General features: G+C 49.1%; 1 protein-coding gene across 3 annotated transcripts; it reads left to right on the forward strand.

Annotated features, from left to right (window-relative positions):
* Positions 1–2186: 2186 nt before the first annotated feature.
* Positions 2187–16484, forward strand: LOC103301498 (dehydrogenase/reductase SDR family member 4). Of its 3 annotated transcripts, XM_008158480.3 has the most exons (8): positions 2196–2422; positions 3481–3658; positions 10808–10909; positions 13120–13190; positions 13288–13339; positions 13638–13772; positions 14179–14234; positions 15956–16484. In XM_008158480.3, the coding sequence occupies exons 1-8, from the start codon at positions 2292–2294 to the stop codon at positions 16068–16070; spliced, it is 840 nt and encodes a 279-aa protein (XP_008156702.2). In that variant the 5' UTR covers positions 2196–2291; the 3' UTR covers positions 16071–16484. The 3 variants fall into 3 exon arrangements, with proteins under 3 accessions (XP_008156706.1, XP_054572442.1, XP_008156702.2); XM_008158484.3 differs by lacking the exons at positions 13120–13190; positions 13638–13772 and having other exon boundaries at positions 2187–2422; XM_054716467.1 differs by lacking the exons at positions 13120–13190; positions 13288–13339; positions 13638–13772; positions 14179–14234 and having other exon boundaries at positions 2190–2422.
* The last annotated feature ends 805 nt before the right edge of the window (positions 16485–17289 follow it).

The following is a 17289-nucleotide window of genomic DNA, read 5'->3' on the forward strand; positions in this document are numbered from 1 at the left end:
ATTTCAAAGAGACTCCAACACACCCATGTATTTTCCCCAAAAATGTCCTACCCGCTCTCCAACAAACCAGCTTGATGAGGAGTAGGAGCTAGCGATCCCACACTTCTACGCTTTTCTTTTCAGATCCCCTCCCTAGTGTCCCCTGTGTGCTCCCCAATGGTGCTGGAGGCCAAATATCCACCCTGCCCGGATGAGGAGAAGCCAATGTTCACGGAGCTCCCAGGCCAGAATTCTCTTCCCAGAACCCTTTGCTCTTTGGAGTATGGTCTCCCTCCATCTCCCTCACAACCTCAGCTCCTGGATCTGGCTACCCACCTCTGGGCAGGAGGTGATGAGAGATCAAATTTGCCCTTCAAGCTCGTCCCTCTGAACCGAAAGCCCTGGGAACCCCTACCCCAGTCCTCCTACACCCGCTCTCCCCAGGCCCACATACAGGTGGAAAGCCCTGGGAAGCGTTCCCACAGTGCATTAGCTCCGAGCAGGGGAGGAGGAAGGGCAGTGTCACACTATCCAGCCTGTCAATAATTCATGAGTTTCAGACTGAGGGGCACCAGTCAGAGAGTCAGTTTTCCCCGATATGGGGGAAATTGGACTTAAGCTCTCTTATCTCATCGGGATGTGCTGAGCACCAAAACTGAGTACCACAGCTGTAACTTAATGGTTGAGGAATATACTATAAATCCATTGTGTGTTGTTATATTACTTGCTACCCACACACACCCTTTTGACTGCTGAAATCCCCTTTTTAGCTGATCAGCTAACCTATACATACACTAAATGAATCTTTAGCAAGTATAAATTCTATTAAACAGCAATCCCCCAAACTGAATTTCACAGACCAGCATTCTCTCTCCTCCAATTGTAGGGACTGACATAGGGTTCCCACACTGGTGATTTCACCAACTCACAACACTTTCCTCAACCTACCCATCTGCTTTCATCATCTTTTCTTAACAAAAAGACTAATACACACACGTACACACACAAAAGCAAAAGCCTATCCCCAGAATAAAGGAATATCTGTTAAGTCAAATAAGCTTAGCTTTATGATACTCACTACATTTTCTTTATATTCTCATTTTGCCTTGAACTAGTGAAAACTTTGCCATGGATCAGTATCACTTCTCAGTCTGGCTTTTAGAGACCACTGGATTAAACCAATTCGGGCACTAGCACTTGGGTCTGCCAGGGCCTTTGTACAGTGTACCATAAGCCATCCAGATTTATTAATTCTCCCAGAAACTCTGCAGAGAGATCATTTCAGCCCACTTGGCAGAAGTGGAGGCTGAAGTCTTGGACACAATTTATAGTGGAGAGGACTTTATTCATCATCTACTCCAGCGCTCTTAGTTTACAGATGAAGAGTCTGGCCTATGGCAGCAATAATAATTACTTTATGGTGGCAATAATTACTATGTTTAGTAGTTTACAGTTTACAAAGTGCTTTTACATTCAACAAATATTTATTGGAGGCTAGGACCTGGGGACTTGGTGGTTGTGGAGAAGAGAATGCTCCCGAGTTCTCTGTATTCCCACTGGTTGGGGGGCCCTCTAGCCTCCTTGCTACCACTTGGGCCCTGTATAATGGGGAAGTCCCCTTGTGGTAAAGGGTATCAGAGTCCTGTCCAGCCAGGATCTTTATCCCTGCACACTGGTTACCACACTGATCAGAGCCTGCCCTCCAGGCCTGTCAAGATGGAGGTGACCTTGAGCTAGAATGAAGGGCAGTGTCAGGCGGGCAGTGTCAGGCCTGGCCCAGCTGTCCCCATTATGTCTCTCTCCCAGGCGCCTCCACCCTCACCTGAGACCCTCATGTAGTGCACACAGGCCTCATCTCTTTGGGCAATGGCAGAATAATTGTCCCCTTATGGGCTGTCATATATTTAGACCCAGACTTTTTCAGAGAAGGTCCATCCTGAAGTTCTGGGAAGCAAAAGCAACCAACTCAAAGCTGCACCCCTTGCCCCCCGAAAAATGACGTGGGTAAGCAGATGTGGAAGGAGGGGTGCCAGGGGTTCCAGCAGTGGGGAGGGCCCTTCAGGAAATCTGGACGCACAGCACTGTCTGTCCCATACCCGCCAGAGCGGAGCAGGGGGCTGCGGGGCGCGGCGGCCATGCGCCGGCAGGGGGCGCCCGCAACCACAGCCTGTTCCCCGCGCGAAGTTGCCGGCGCAGAGCGGGAGGAGCGGTCCAGTCCCAGGGCGGCCGGAGCCGGGAACGCGCGGGGCGGAGGCCCGCCCCTCGCACCGCCCCACCAGGGGGTGCGGAACCTTGCACCACCGGTCGGCGCCATGCATAAGGCGGGGCTGCTGCTGGGCGGCTGTGTCCGGTCCTGGAAGTCGGTGCGGATGGCCAGCTCCAGGGTGGCGCGCCGGGACCCGCTCGCGAATAAGGTGGCCCTAGTAACGGCCTCCACCGAAGGGTGAGTGCCCGGCCCGGCGTCTTTGAGGCCCCCCGTTGTCTGGAAACAGGCGGTAACTCCCGTCCTTTGCCTCCCGGGTCGCGTCCTCAGCCGCACACGCGGCCCAGGAAGTCAGGAACCACGTGGTTGGCCTGCAGCCGCCCCGTCTCCGGCGCCGCTGCCTCTGCGCCATTGCGCCAGCTCCGTGCTGCCCCCTCCAACCCAGTGCCTCCGTGCTCCGCGCTGCTCCAGCCCACGGGCCCTGAGTCTAAGAAGACCAGATGCCAGAAGTTCAAGACAGCCCAGATTTTTAAAATACTATAAATATATATATTTATACTATATATATATATACTATCCCACTGCCTCCATGGACTATGGAAGTGTTCCAGACACCCCATTTGGGCGCCTCGACAAGTCTCCCAGAACCGCGCCCCTTACCTAGACAGGACACAAGACTCACGTATCCAAATTTTTGTTTGGCTGAGTCCATTCTGGCCTCCATTGCACAGCCTATCTCTGCACCCACCACTCTTGTCTATACTGCTTCTCATTACAGGACTTTGCTAGACACCAACTCTGCACGAATCTAAAATACAAATGTACTGGAAACGCCAATAGCTAACAATTGCAAAATGTATAACCCTCACTCCCAGGAGAGTAAAATTAAAAAAAATTTAAAAATTTAAAAGTTACATTTTTGACCAGAGACCCACCCTTTCATATGCAACCCAAACATAACTAACGATAGAATTTTGAGGTGATGCAGACTAATAAGGTCGGTATTTGGGGGCAGGGCTCTTCCAATCATGGAAGTGGCTGCTGCTGCCCCCCTCGCTCATTTCTTTCCCCTCAGTTCCTACAGGGTATGGGGCCTGTACCCCATGGCGGTGGGGCCTGTGGAAGGTGACGTCACTTTCTGGGAACCTAGTCTGAGGCCAAAACCATAAGAAAACTAAGTAAACGAGCGTCCAAAAGGAGAGCTAGAATTCAAACCAGCGCAGTCTGACCCCGGAGCCCGTGCTTTCGACCTCTTCCCCGTGCTCGCCTTGACCGTCCATATCTCTCTCTGCCCACAGGATCGGCTTGGCCATCGCCCGGCGGCTGGCCCAGGATGGGGCCCACGTGGTGGTCAGCAGCCGGAAGCAGCAGAACGTGGACCGGGCAGTGGCGGCGCTGCAGGGGGAGGGGCTGAGCGTGACGGGCACCGTGTGCCACGTGGGGAAGGCCGAGGACCGGGAGCGGCTGGTGACCACGGTGAGCAGCAAGGATATGGGCACGCAGCCAGGAGGTGGCAGAAGGGAACCAGCCTCAGCCTCCTTCCCAGCTTTCCTGGACCACATGGGTGTGATCCAAGCCAGCACTATTAACTAAAACATAACAGTGTGTTGTGCATACCCACACCCGTCCACCGGCACACTTTTATTGTGTGCCTTTCTGTTATGTCTCTAAGAATCATCCATCATCCCAGCCAGAGAATCAAAAACCACTCTAATGCTTCAGCCCTGCAGCAGCCCTTGGGGGCACCAAAAACAAAACAAAACAAAACAAAAACACACACAAAAACAGCTGGTCCTGGTTCTCCAGTAGTTTGCAATCTAATTGGGCAGATGACAAGGTTAGATACAATCACAAAATAGATGTTGCCCCCTGGGAGCCAATCAGCCATCAATCCCCAGTTCCTCAGCGTAGAGGCAGTCCCTGGAAACCTGCAGGAGGAAGCCCACCATGTTTCAGCCACCTACTGTGTGCCGTTCACTTTGTTCAGGGTGTTACACGGGTCATCTCTAAACCTGACAACGACCCAAACAAGGCAAAGACTCTTCTCCTTGTTTACACTCCGCTCAGAAAGGTGGAGCCACATCCCAAGGTCCAGCAGCCAGTAAGAAAGGAGCTGAGAGTCATCCAGCCCTGCCAAGCTGCCTGCAGACTGCCAGGCATTTCCCCATTGTCGTCAGGTCAGGCCTTTGTGCCCACTTGGACTTTACTCTCAAACGCAGGTCTGAGCCAGTGGCAGAGTTGGTACTTGGCACCAGCCTTCCAGCGACACAGGAAAATACGAACATCTGGCAAAGAGGCTCCCCTTCTCTCAGGCTCAGGGCCCACACTTTATTCCCTGGAGTGGAAGAGAGAATCTACCCAAGAATGGAAAGTGCGGGATTGTACTAACCAAATGACAGAAATTATTTGGGTAATATTAGAAGAGGGGGATGTTAAACAATGGTCGATGGCATAAGGTTATTCCATTTTGAAAGAACTGTTTGGGGATGCTCAAGTGAGCATTGGAGCCAGGTTTATGTGCCTCAGTTGGTTGAGCATGGTCCCATGCACCAAGAGGTCACCAGTTCCATTCCCAGTCAGGGCACATGCTAGGGTTATGGGCTTGACCCCCAGGAGGGGGCATGCAGGAGGCAGCCAGTCAGTGTTTCATCATAGTTTCTATCCCTCTCCCTTCCTCTCTCTCTAAAAAAACAATAAAAACATGTCCTATATAATAAAAGGGTAATATGCAAATTAACCATCACTCCATCACAAATATGGCGGTGCCCATAGCCACAAGATGGCGGCACCCAGTCCTCTCAGCCCCGCCAGAGTCCCCCAGTCCCGGGGGAGCAGCCCCTGAGAGCAGGCAGTGTGAGCGGCCTGGTGGAATGCTTGCTTCGTCGCCGCGGCAACAAGGCAAGCATTCTGTGCCTGGCCGTGGATGGGCCTCTGGGCTGCAGAGAGCCTCTGGACAGCAGGCGCGGAGCGGCCAGGCCCCGCAGAGAGCTACTGGTGCACGGATTCATGGTCAGGGCTACTAGTTTAAATATATGTACCTGTGGTGGGTTTTTTTTTTGGTTTTTTTGCTATGTCTTTTATTTTTTTATTTTTTTTCAATTTTTTTAATTAAGGTATTATACGTGTACATATCTTACCATTGCCACCCCCCACCCCACTCCCATATATGCCCTCACCCCCCAGAGTTTTGCATCCATTGGTTATGCTTATATGCACGCATACAAGTCCTTTGATTGATCTCTTATCTTCCCCACCTCTCCCTAACTTTCCCCCTGTAATTTGACAGTCTGTTTGATGCTTTACTGTCTCTGTATCTGTCTTTTTGTTCATCAGTTTATAATGTTCTTTATTATCCATAAATGAGTGAGATCATGTGGTATTTTTCTTTCATTGACTGGCTTATTTCACTTAACATAATGTTCTCCAATTCCACCCAGGTTGCTGCAAATGATGAGAATTCCTTCTTTTTTATGGCAGCATAGTATTCCATTGTGTAGATGTACCACAGTTTTCTGATCCAGTCATCTGCTGACGGGCACCTAGGCTGTTTCCAAATCTTAGCTATGGTGAATTGTGCTGCTATGAACATAGGGGTGCATATATCCTTTCTGATTGGTGTTTCTAGTTTCTTCGGATATATTCCCAGGAGTGGGATTACTGGGTCAAATGCGAGTTCCATTTTCAGTTTTTTGAGGAAGCTCCATACTGTTCTCCACAGTGGCTGCACCAGTCTGCATTCCCACCAGCAGTGCACGAGGGTTCCTTTTTCTCCGCATCCTCGCCAACACTTGTCGTTTGTTGATTTGTTGATGATAGCCATTCTGACAGGTGTGAGATGGTACCGCATTGTTGTTTTGATTTGCATCTCTCGGATAATTAGTGACGTTGAGCATGTTTTCATGTGTCTCTTGGCCTTCCTTCTGTCTTCTTTCGAAAAGATTCTATTTAGGTCTGTTGCCCATTTTTTTATTGGATCATTTATCTTCCTTTTATTAAGTTGTATAAGCTGCCTGTAGATGTTGTAGATTAAACCTTTATCAGTGATGCCATTTGCAAATATGTTCTCCCATGCAGTAGGCCTTCTTGTTGTTTTGTTGATGGTTTCTTTTGCTGTGAAAAAGCTTTTTATTTTGATGTAGTCCCATTTGTTAATTTTCTCTTTAGCTTCCATTGCCCTAGGGGCAGTGTCAGTGAAGAATTTCTTTTGGCATATGTCTGAGATTTTGCTGCCTGTGGATTGCTCTAGTATTTTTATGGTTTCCCGTCTTATGTTTAAGTCCTGTATCCATTTTGAGTTTATTTTTGTGTATGGCGTAAGTTGGTGATCAAGCTTCATTTTTTTGCATGTATCTGTCCAATTTTCCCAACACCACTTATTGAAGAGACTGTCTTGACTCCATTGTATGTTCATGCCTCCTTTGTCAAATATTAATTGAGCATAGTGGTTTGGGTTGATATCTGGGTTCTCTATTCTGTTCCATTGATCTATATCTCTGTTCTTGTGCCAGTACCAGGCTGTTTTGAGAACAGTGGCTTTGTAATACAGCTTGAAATCTGGTATTGAGATCCCGCCTACTTTATTCTTCTTTCTCAGGATTGCTGTGGCTATTCGGGGTCTTTTTTTATTCCAGATGAATTTTTGGAGAGTTCTTTCAAGGTCTGTGAAATATGCCATTGGTATTTTAATGGGGAGTGCATTGAATCTATAGATTGCTTTGGGTAGTATGGACATTTTAATGATGTTGATTCTACCAATCCATGAACATGGTATGTTCTTCCATCTGTTTACGTCTTCCTCTATCTCTTTTTTCAGTGTCCTGTAGTTTTCTGCGTATAGGTCTTTTACCTCCTTAGTTAAGTTTATTCCTAGGTATCTTAATTTTTTTGGTGCAATGGTAAATGGGATTGCCTTTTTAGTCTCTCTGTCTGTAAGTTCACTATTGGTGTATAGAAAGGCCATAGATTTCTTGACGTTAATTTTGTATCCTGCTACATTGCCGAATTCATTTATTAAGTCTATTCGTTTTTTGACGGAGTCTTTCAGATTTTTTATGTACAATATCATGTCGTCTGCAAATAAAGACAGCTTTACTTGTTGTACCTGTGGTTTTTTTAAACGTGGTTGGAGAAAGCCAAATGTAAGTTCAAGAAAGTGACCTTGTCTGGCATAGGCTGTTGGACAAAGCCCGAGTTTGGGACCTTGATCCTGAGGCTGAAGGGAGCCATCTGGGATGCTGGGCCAATTAGTGACTAGCCGTATGAAAGTATGTAGAAACTTAATGACAAAATCCTGGAGCCCTGGCCCAGTGGCGAAGCTTGAGAACTAGGTGGGATGGACATGGAGTAGGACAGGATTCCAGATGACCCTGCAAAATGAGCAGGCGGCCCAGGAGGGACTGAGGGAAGAGGAGAGCACCGTCAGCCCCACAGCAGAGAGCACAGGGTCAGGAGTGCGGTGTCATGGGCTGGTGGGAAGGAGGGGGCACTGGGGCCTCCACAGCCTCCCAGAGGAGTTCCGACATCCTTGTCCGAAATAAGAGGCCGTGTGAGGTTTTGAGCAAGATGAAGATGTTATTAAAGAAAGAGAATCTGGCACTGGCAGGAAGGATGTACTGGAACAGAGGAAACTGAGCCAAGGAGATCAGTGAAGAAGCTGTTGCAGTCACTCCGGCCTGGAGCAGTGGTGGTGGGACCAAATGGGTGTGCCCAAGAGACGCTTAGTGGAACCAGCCAAGACTCTTTTTCTAACCCGGTGTCAAGAAATGGGAAACAGAAGAGAGGAGCAGAACGACTCTCCGCGCAATGCCAGGGTGGAGAATAATAGGATTCTTGTTAGCAACTGGAGATGTGTGCTACCCATTGCCAGCTGTCACCCTGTGATGAGGAAAGCTGTGCTCTGAGGATAGTGACTACCCGGTAACCTCCTAACCTGCACCTTGAAGCTTCTCAAAGGTGTGGTGAGTGGAAACCAGATCAGCCGCTGCTCCACTTGATGACATTTTTCTAAAAAATATGCCTATCACACCCTGGCCGGCATGCTCAGTGGTTAGAGTATCAGCCTTCACACCAAAGGGTCTCGGGCATAGACCTGGGCTTCGGGCTTGCTCCCCACCTCCCCACCCCTCCCCCCTGAGGGCTCATGCGAGAGGCAACCAATCAATGTGTCTCTCTTCCATCAATGTCTCTCTCTCTCCCTCCCTCCCTCCTTCCACTCTCTCTGAAAAAGCAATGGAAAAAATATCCTCAGGACACAGAGCAAACAATGCTTAACTACTTTTGTGTGGTGATCGCACAATTTAGAGAAAGACTTAGGAGACACCAGCTGGATAGTCAGAATACCTTTCTCATTAATCTTCTATGGTCCTCTATCTCTTCAATCAAAACCCAGCCTCCTCCCCTGTCCATGCTGATAGGCCTAGAAGGGGAGGGATGCACAGAAGTAGAAAAGCGTTCCAGGTGATTCTGGTGCAATCCACCACCTTCTCCCCACCCCCAAAGACACATGCACAGGCCGCAGCACACAACACTTGCTAACGTATTCTGCTCTTTCTGAGTCACAAGTCCCTAGGCTAGGCTTACACGGAGCCAAGGCAAATGACCGGGGCTTTGTGCCTGGACACTAAAATTTAGAGAGCGCGAGAAAGTATTGATACCGGTTTTAAAAGATTATGTGGTTTTACATTTTTGTGAAATTTACATGCTGACAGCTCAGGCGTTCAAAACATCTGAGCTTAGCACCTAGTTAGCAAGAATAATTAGTTAAAACGGGAGTTAGCAGATGGTACACATTGTTAATAACACCCCTCCCTGCGCCAAATCGTGAAGCACAGAGTCAACTGAGGGCCCATTAAATGCCGCTGCCCCAGGCATCAAAATTGCCGGTTCTGGCCCTGACTAGTGTGGCTTGGTTGGACCATCATCCTGTACGTCTAAAGGTTACAGGTTCAATTCCGATCAGGGCACATACCTAAGTTGCGGTTCAATCCCCAGTTGATGTATGTATGGGAGGCAACAGATCAATGATTCTCTCTCACATCGATGATTCTCTCCCTCTCTCTCTCTCTCTCTCTCTCTCTCTCTCTCTCTCTCCCTCTCTTTTTCCCCCTTCCCTCCCACCCTCCTTCCCTCTCTCTAAAAATCAAAAACAGCCCTAGTTTTTCTCAGTGGTGAGAGCATCAGCCCTTGGACCAAGGGGTCGAGGGTTTGATTCCCAATCAAGGGCATGTGCCTTGGTTCCTGGTTCACTCCCCACCCCCAGTCATGGCACATGCAGGAGGCAACTGGTCAATGTGTCTCTCTCACATTGATGTCTCTCTCTCTCTCTCTCTCTCTCTCTCTCTCTCCCCTCCTCCCTCCCTTTCACTCTCTGAAAATTAATGGAAAAAATACTCTCATGTGAGGATTTAAAAAGCAACAACAATAAAAGCATATCCTCAGATGAGGATAACAAAAAATTGCCAGTACTGGGCAAATGCAAAGTCTGATTTCAGGATGGTATGTTGTTGGCAGATTCTGTTTGGCCAATCATTATTCCAGCACATTCCTGCTACCACATACTTACTACTTAGTAAGGAGGTGAGATGTTACCCTTGGTTTCCCCAGTTTCAATCTCAGCTCTGCCTTGAATCTTCCATGCCTCCAAGCCATTAAAGGGGGGTGGAGGGATGACATGATCACCAAGTACAGAACTGCTTTAATCCCAGGACCGATTTCAGTTCTGCCACCACTAACTAGCTCTGTGCCCTGAGCAAATCACTCTGCCTCTCCCAAAGACCAAAATGAATAGGCCTCCTGTGCTTAGCTGACCCTAATATGTCATTCTTGACTTATAGGGTCTTGAGAAATTAACTTACCTGGACCTCAGAGTTATCACCTTCACCATGAGGACATGAGGCTAACAGACCTAAAGGCCCCTCCCAGTGGTAACTTTCTATGAGTCCATTTAAACCAGTTCCTCCATTCAGGGAGGTGTGGAAAGGTTGAGTTTGAGAAAATGGTAACTCATATCAAGGAGAACTGGACAGTAAGCACTTGGAGAAATGGGACTGGGATTCCGTATGAAAAGAAGAGGGTCTAGAAATAGATTTTGAGGTGACAGCGATGCCATGAGAATAAAGGAGCACCCCAAAGAGAAGGTGTAATGAGCAAAGGGTCAGCGATAGCCTTAGAAGAAGTGGGGGCAGGAAGAAAAGATGTCAAAGAAGTGAGACGACCTTGCCGAAACCGGTTTGGCTCAGTGGATAGAGCGTCGGCCTGTGGACTGAAGGGTCCCAGGTTTGATTCCGGTCAGGGGCATGTACCTTGGTTGCGGGCACATCCCCAGTGGGGGGGGTGCAGGAGGCAGCTGATCGATGTTTCTCTCTATCATCGATGTTTCTAACTCTCTATCCCTCTCTCTTCCTCTCTGTAAAAAATCAATAAAATATATTTTTTTTAAAAAGAGAGAAGTGAGACGACCTTAAGTGTTTAGCAGCAGAGGTGAGGGTAGTTTTAGAGAAAAATGTTTCGAGAAACAGAGATGTCACTCTGACATCCTTTTGTTCCTAACAAGGAATTCTCTGTCACCGTTAGTCAACGCGCGTCCCCAACTGACCAAAGCCCTGATTCAGACCTTACTCCCTCCAGGCCGTGAAGCTTCACGGGGGCATCGACATCCTGGTCTCCAACGCTGCCGTCAACCCTTTCTTCGGAAACCTCATGGACGTCACCGAGGAGGTGTGGGACAAGGTAAGAGGGAATAAAGCAGCCAGGGGCGGGTCTCCGAGAACAGCACAAACTCGGTCTGCTCTCACATACATTTGTCAGGTGCCACGTACTAGTACCTGTGAGCAATGCTTGGGATTTGCACCTGGGGTGCACCTGGGAAAGGGCTGGTGGGGCGTGGCTTCCTCTCTCCCTGCCCATCTCTTTCACTGCTGCTTCTCCCACTTTTGTCTTCTTCCATTCGCTCCTTCCTAGCGACCTCCTTCCCTACGCCCCAGCCTTCACTGTGCCCTTATCCAGGTGTTCTTCCTGGTTTATTTCCAGCAGGCATGGCAGCTAATCTGCCAATAACTGATACATTTAAATTTGCGCACCATCTGTCCCTTTGTTCAGCTGCCAAAAAAAAGAGTATTTCTCGTGAGTTGGAAAACTTTAATAGCTGCTAGTTCCGTGAAATACCAATTCTGGTGAAATGGCCTGAGTTGCTGCTTTATAACATGCAGCCTTTGGAAAAGACCTGCGCTCTTTTCTTCTTCACTGCCACAAGTAAATTGGAGATCCCGCTGTCCAAATTCAAGTGTGGAATTTTGGGTTTTCTGTGAATGTGTATAATTACACTACATTTATAATATATTTCACTCACCTACATCCTTTAATTGTAAAGCCTCAGTTAAAATATCTGTGTTTATTAAGGTTAATATTCCCACATGATTTGGAAATGCCAGGTTTTTTATAGTTGCCCCTGGTTTTGCTTTTCTTCTGATGTCATCAACATCTCAACACTGAAGTTTAAGAATCCTAAAATATTGTACTTTATCGGTGTTTCACAGACATAGAGACCAAAGTGCCGAATGTTCTTCAGTGAGTCGGTTCCTGATTGATATTCTTTAAAGTAGAAAAACATCTTTCATGAGCAGTCTGAATGGAGACCACAGGAAAATAATTTTACACCAAGTAATTTTTCTTTTTAGTTTGCATTTAAAAGAAATATCACAGTACATCAAATCTAAATGCCAGGGTTGATTCTTGATTAAACCTTGGATTTTTCAAATAAGGACAAATGGGAGCACCGCCAATGTTGCTCAGTGGTTGAGCATCAGCCTATGAGCCAGGAGGTCACGGTTTGATTCCGGGTCAGGGTACATGCCCAGGTTAGGGGCTCTATCCCCAGTAGGGGTCGTGCAGGAGGCAACCGATTGATGATCTCATCATTGATGTTTCTATCTCTCTCTCCCTCTCCCTTCCTCTCTCTGAAATCAATAAAAACTTTTTTTTTTAAATAAAAGAACATATGGAAGACAATTGGGAAAATTTTATTATGGACGGCACATTAGGTAAAGTCATTATTATCAGTGTTAAATTTCTTGGGTGTGATCATGGATTATAATCTCTTAGAGAATATCCATAAGTATTAGTGTTAGAGCATTATGACACCTGCAACTTAACCTTCAGTGGTTCAGGAAAAAACATAGGGCGAGTGGGACAAAATGTGAACAGTTGATGAATCTAGGTAAAAGATATCCATTGCACTTCTTTTTAAACTTTTCCGTACGATTGAAATTTTTCAAAATAAGAGTTTGCCAGGGGCCGTGGGAGGGGACTATCTCAGCGCAATGGTGATGTGTTTGTTTTAAATTGTGGGTGTGAGGTTTTTATTCCAGCCAATGCCCCAGCTTCCCCAAAATGATCCCACTCCTCCTCATAATCCCACTTTCCAACAAATGTTCAGCCAGACAGTCCATCCTGGAGGGCCAGGAGCATCCCAGTCCCTGAGCTCAGGAGCCAGAGGAGTGTGGGAATGCCCCAGGGGCCAAGGTCAGGCCACATTTTCCCTGGGAAGCACAGCCCACTCCAAGGCAGATCCCAGGAGGCCAACCTAATCCCAGGCTCTCCCTGATTAGAAGAAACAGAGGAAATCCAGCTCAAATCCAACGTAGCCCTGAGAGTTTAGGTCCATTCGAGGCCAAATCACACTTGGCTAGTTAGGAAACAAGATGAACCAGGCTCCGTGCTTTCTCACCCAAGCCTAATGTTCATCCTCTCACTGAATGCGCTGGTGAAAGACACTTCTTTCTCCCTGGACCTTGGTTTCTTCACTTGTAAGGTCCCAGAAATCATCTCTAAGATCTCCACCAGCCCCATCAGGCAGATCTGAGAGAACCTATTATGGCTGCTCATACCCTGCCCTCTCTAGCTCTCCCCTCATGCTGTTCCCCTTCTTCTCTCGGTTTCAGATTCTGGACATTAATGTGAAGGCCACAGCCCTGATGACTAAGGCAGTGGTGCCAGAGATGGAGAAACGAGGGTACAGAGAAGGAGAGGGAGCTGGGGTGTGACGGGCCCCACGTGGTCTGAGGGCGGGGGTCTCTGCTGGGAAGAGGGTCATTCTCTTCTTTTTCCAGAGGCGGCTCAGTGGTGATTGTGGCCTCCATAGCAGCCTACACCCCGTTTCCTGTAAGAGCCCCTTCCTCTGCTACTTCCATCCCTTCCTCCATCTTGCACCTTCCTACCCTCCCGTCACCCTAAGAAGTTTGGGTTCCCTTTTGCAATCACACCACCAAGTCCCTTCCCATAAAACAGATGCCCGGTCTCCACGAACCCCAGCATTGGGGAGGGTTCGCCTCAAGACCATTTTCTAACTGGGACCCTCCATTACAGGAGATGCCCTGTTATCTACTGCCCTTTATGTCTTCCAATAAGAACCAAGAATGAACCAGAAACAAAGAGGCTAACCCATGTTTCCTTTCCCCAGGGCCTGGGCCCTTACAATGTTAGTAAGACAGCCTTGCTGGGCCTCGGCAAGAACCTGGCCATAGAACTGGCCCAAAGTAACATAAGGGTGAACTGCCTGGCGCCTGGAATCATCAAGACTAACTTCAGCCAAGTGGTGAGGAGGGGCTGTCCTGCATCCTGCTGGGGAGGCTGGCGCCGGGGTCCTGAGCTCCCCATCACTCCTGCTCCCCTCCCCAGCTTTTCTGTCGCCCCCCTCCGTGCCAGCCACCTGGCCAGACCAGATCCGTTCTTCCTTCCTCCGGGTTTTCGGTGGACACTGAGAAGTTCAGACTCTGCTCACACCGTTTCTTATCCCCTTAAGTGGGTGGGAATGGGGAGAGCCAGTGAAATGCCTCCCTAGAATCGGAAGAGGGCCGTGGGGAGAGGCTGGGGGCTAGGCAGAACTAGGAAGTGGAAGGGAGCGTCTCTCCACCCTTCCTCTCCAGCGATGTGCGGGTGGGCAGTTCCCCCCTGCTGGTCCCCCCTTCTTCTTTCACATAGAGATTCCCCTTTTCCTGCAGCTGTGGATGGACAAGGCAAGAGAGGAGAGCTTAAAAGAAGCCCTACGGATAAGAAGGTGAGGTGTCACAGAGAGAGTTGAGAGGGATAAAGATGGGAAATATGGCCCCTCGCACAGTCCACATCTCGCGTCTCTTGGTCCCACAGACAACGGGGGCACGCTCTCCTCTGCCTCAAACGCACACACTTCACAAGCTGGTGAACGCTGCGTCACCACAGTGAGGGCGGGAGACAGGCGACTGCTTCCATCGCCAAAAACAAACACGGATGAGTCCAGGCTTCAGCAGGGAAGAGCTCTGGGAGAGGCCCTGACTCCTCCCTCCAGCTGGCTGCTTGCCTCCACCTCTAGGCATCCCTAGCTCTAGGGACCAAAACCAAAACACGCCTTTTTAGTTCTCTTTGAATAAAAAGCCATGTGTGTTTTTTAAAGTCATGTTTTCAAAGCTCAGGTTGATGATCCTACAACCCAAATAAAAGGACTAGAGAGCTTTTACTATGTCCCAAAACTCCCCTTGCCTCAGAAAACTATCCTGTTCCCCAAGGGACTGGACGAACTGTTCGAGTAACTTCACCTGGTTCCCTTTCCTCCAACTTCCCTGCCTCTCTCCAACTTGTGGCTTCTGGGAACTCTGGTCTTCAGCTTCTCCATCTTGTCCCTCAAGGACTACTTGTGCAGAAGAAGGACTACTTAAGGAAGAAGATCCCCTCCAGTGCTCCCAAAGCCAGCTGATGTCCGGCATGAGCTGCAGGCCTAGTTCACATCTCGCTAATAAGTCAGGGTGTTGTCTTCCTAGAGCCTCAGTGATTCACTGGCCCCACGCTTCTCAATCATGGGTGCCTATTCCACTCAGCTAGGGAGCTTATGAAACTGCAGATGGTCAGGCCCCACTCCCAAAGATTTTTATTATTATTATTATTGCTTAAAGAGAGGGAGAGAGAGAGAAACTTCAATTTGTTGTTCCACTTATGTATGCATTCATTGGTTGTTTCTTGTATGTGCCCTGACTGGGGATTGAACCCACAGCCTTGGTGTATTGGGTCAATGCTCTAATCAACTGAGCTACCCAGCCAGGGCCCAAAGATTCTTTCTTATTGGTCCAAGGCAGGTCCTGGGCATCTTTTGGGCGGGGAGAGGGGGGAGGAGGGGGAGGGAGGAGGTGTTAAGCCTTCCTGATGATTACAATGTACAGCTAGGATGAAGAACCACTAATCTAGGTTTGAGATACGCACTCTGCCCCACCTCTAGAGAACTCTGGCAGTTATGTTAAAATGTTCCCAACTAAGCCATCACTGATACAAACACTGAGAATTAGCACATTCTCACAAAATGAACCTGACTCTAAGGGACAAAAATAGATTCCTGAAAATGTTATCTGTGAATTAAAGCTGTGCAAATGGAGTCATTTTAAACAAACCATTCACTATCTCACAGACTCCCTGACACTTGACTAGTATACACACATGTGAAACAAATTATTTGAAGTATAAAATAGCTGCTCACAAGTTTATCTATAAAATTTTGGATTTTGGTGTCCTCGGTTCTCTGAAGAACAAAGTATGTCTATTATTTGACTATAACTTGTAGTGGTTTTTTTCAGAGCACAGTATTTATGCTCATACAAAATTATAACAGCTTATCATCATGATAACCCAATTTGATGGACTTGTACACTGGTCCTGAAAAATCAACTGATACTTATTGATTAAGCAAATTTCATTCTCTGTGGGGGCCTGGCCTGTTTGATTTTTACCCCATTCTTTGTTTTCCCTATACCCCAGGTTAGGCGAGCCAGAAGACTGTGCAGGCATTGTGTCTTTCCTGTGCTCTGAAGATGCGAGCTACATCACTGGGGAAACAGTGACAGTGGCTGGAGGAGCCCCCTCCCGCCTCTGAGTACCTGGAGAGAGTCTACCAGGGCAGAGACTGGGCTTCAACCCCCATCGGGTTCCAGCACTAATCTACCAGCCTTTACCACCTCTGCCTGTCATACTGCTCACCTTTCCCCACCCCCAAAAATCACTTATGCCCTGTGACAAGATCCAGCCTTCCCTGCCATCAGGGTTTGGTCTTATGAGGATTCCTGTTGTTGCTGTAGCCTTGGATAAAGACTTCCCCTGAGGACACAGGATAGGCCTGCTGAGTAGGCTGAGTCTACTACCTTGGCAAAAAGAAAAATTTTTTTTTCCTGGCATGGGGCAATTTGAGGGAGATGGGAGAGAAGGACCTGTAGTTGAAGGAGGAGCTGGGAAGGTTGGAAATTAATACAAATCAGGTGCCAATAAAATGCAGATGATCGTGTTGCTTTAACTCAATGTGTCCATTTTTTTAGTGTGGGGTGCACAGGTGTGGTAGCTGAGCAGAGAGCATAAGTCTGAATGAACTGGATCTCTGGATCCCCTAACCTTCCTCCCTGGATCCCCTAACCTTCCTCCCTGGCTCCAGGACCTGAGCGTGTTGCCTGGGGTGGAGGTGTCTGCAGAGCTGCCAGCTGGAAGGAGGCGGCATGGGAACTCCCAGAGCGCCACAGGGATCCCCAAGGCTGGGCAGCAGGAGAGGAAGGACGAACTCCCCCAGATCTGGCCAGGTCCTCTCCTGGCATTGCCCTGGGCCCCGAGTTCCCTCGCAGGTCAGCGAGGACGAGCTGGACCGGCCGCCCGAACAAACGGGAAAAGGAAGGGGCCTTGCAAGGATGATCCGGGGTACCCAGGCCCACAAACAAAAGAAATGGGTTTTGCTCGTGATGCTCGAGGAGTGTGTGGCACGCAAAGCGGGGACGCTGTCCCCGGCTTGGGAGATGGCCCGGGCTCCTGGCAACACGCACCAGGCGTCGCACGCGGGAGCCGGCAGGAGGGGTGGGCGCGAGCGCGCGGGGTCTCACGCAGCTGGGAGGCGCGGCACGCATGCTCAGTCCCGCACTTCCCCGGGCGGGCGGGGGACCCGGCGCCGGGAGGCGGGGGCAGGAGCGCTCACGCAGCCGCCCCGACTGGAGCGGGCTCGGCGGCTGCAGCATCGCTCGGCGCCGGGGCCCTGCCGGAGCCGGGTCTAGCATGTGCCGCGGCTCCCCGGCGGTGGCGGTAGCTCCTCTGCAGCAGCGGCAGCAACAGCAGCCGCC

This window comes from Eptesicus fuscus, chromosome 5 (genome assembly GCF_027574615.1).
Source record: "Eptesicus fuscus isolate TK198812 chromosome 5, DD_ASM_mEF_20220401, whole genome shotgun sequence".
Lineage (NCBI taxonomy): Eukaryota > Metazoa > Chordata > Mammalia > Chiroptera > Vespertilionidae > Eptesicus > Eptesicus fuscus.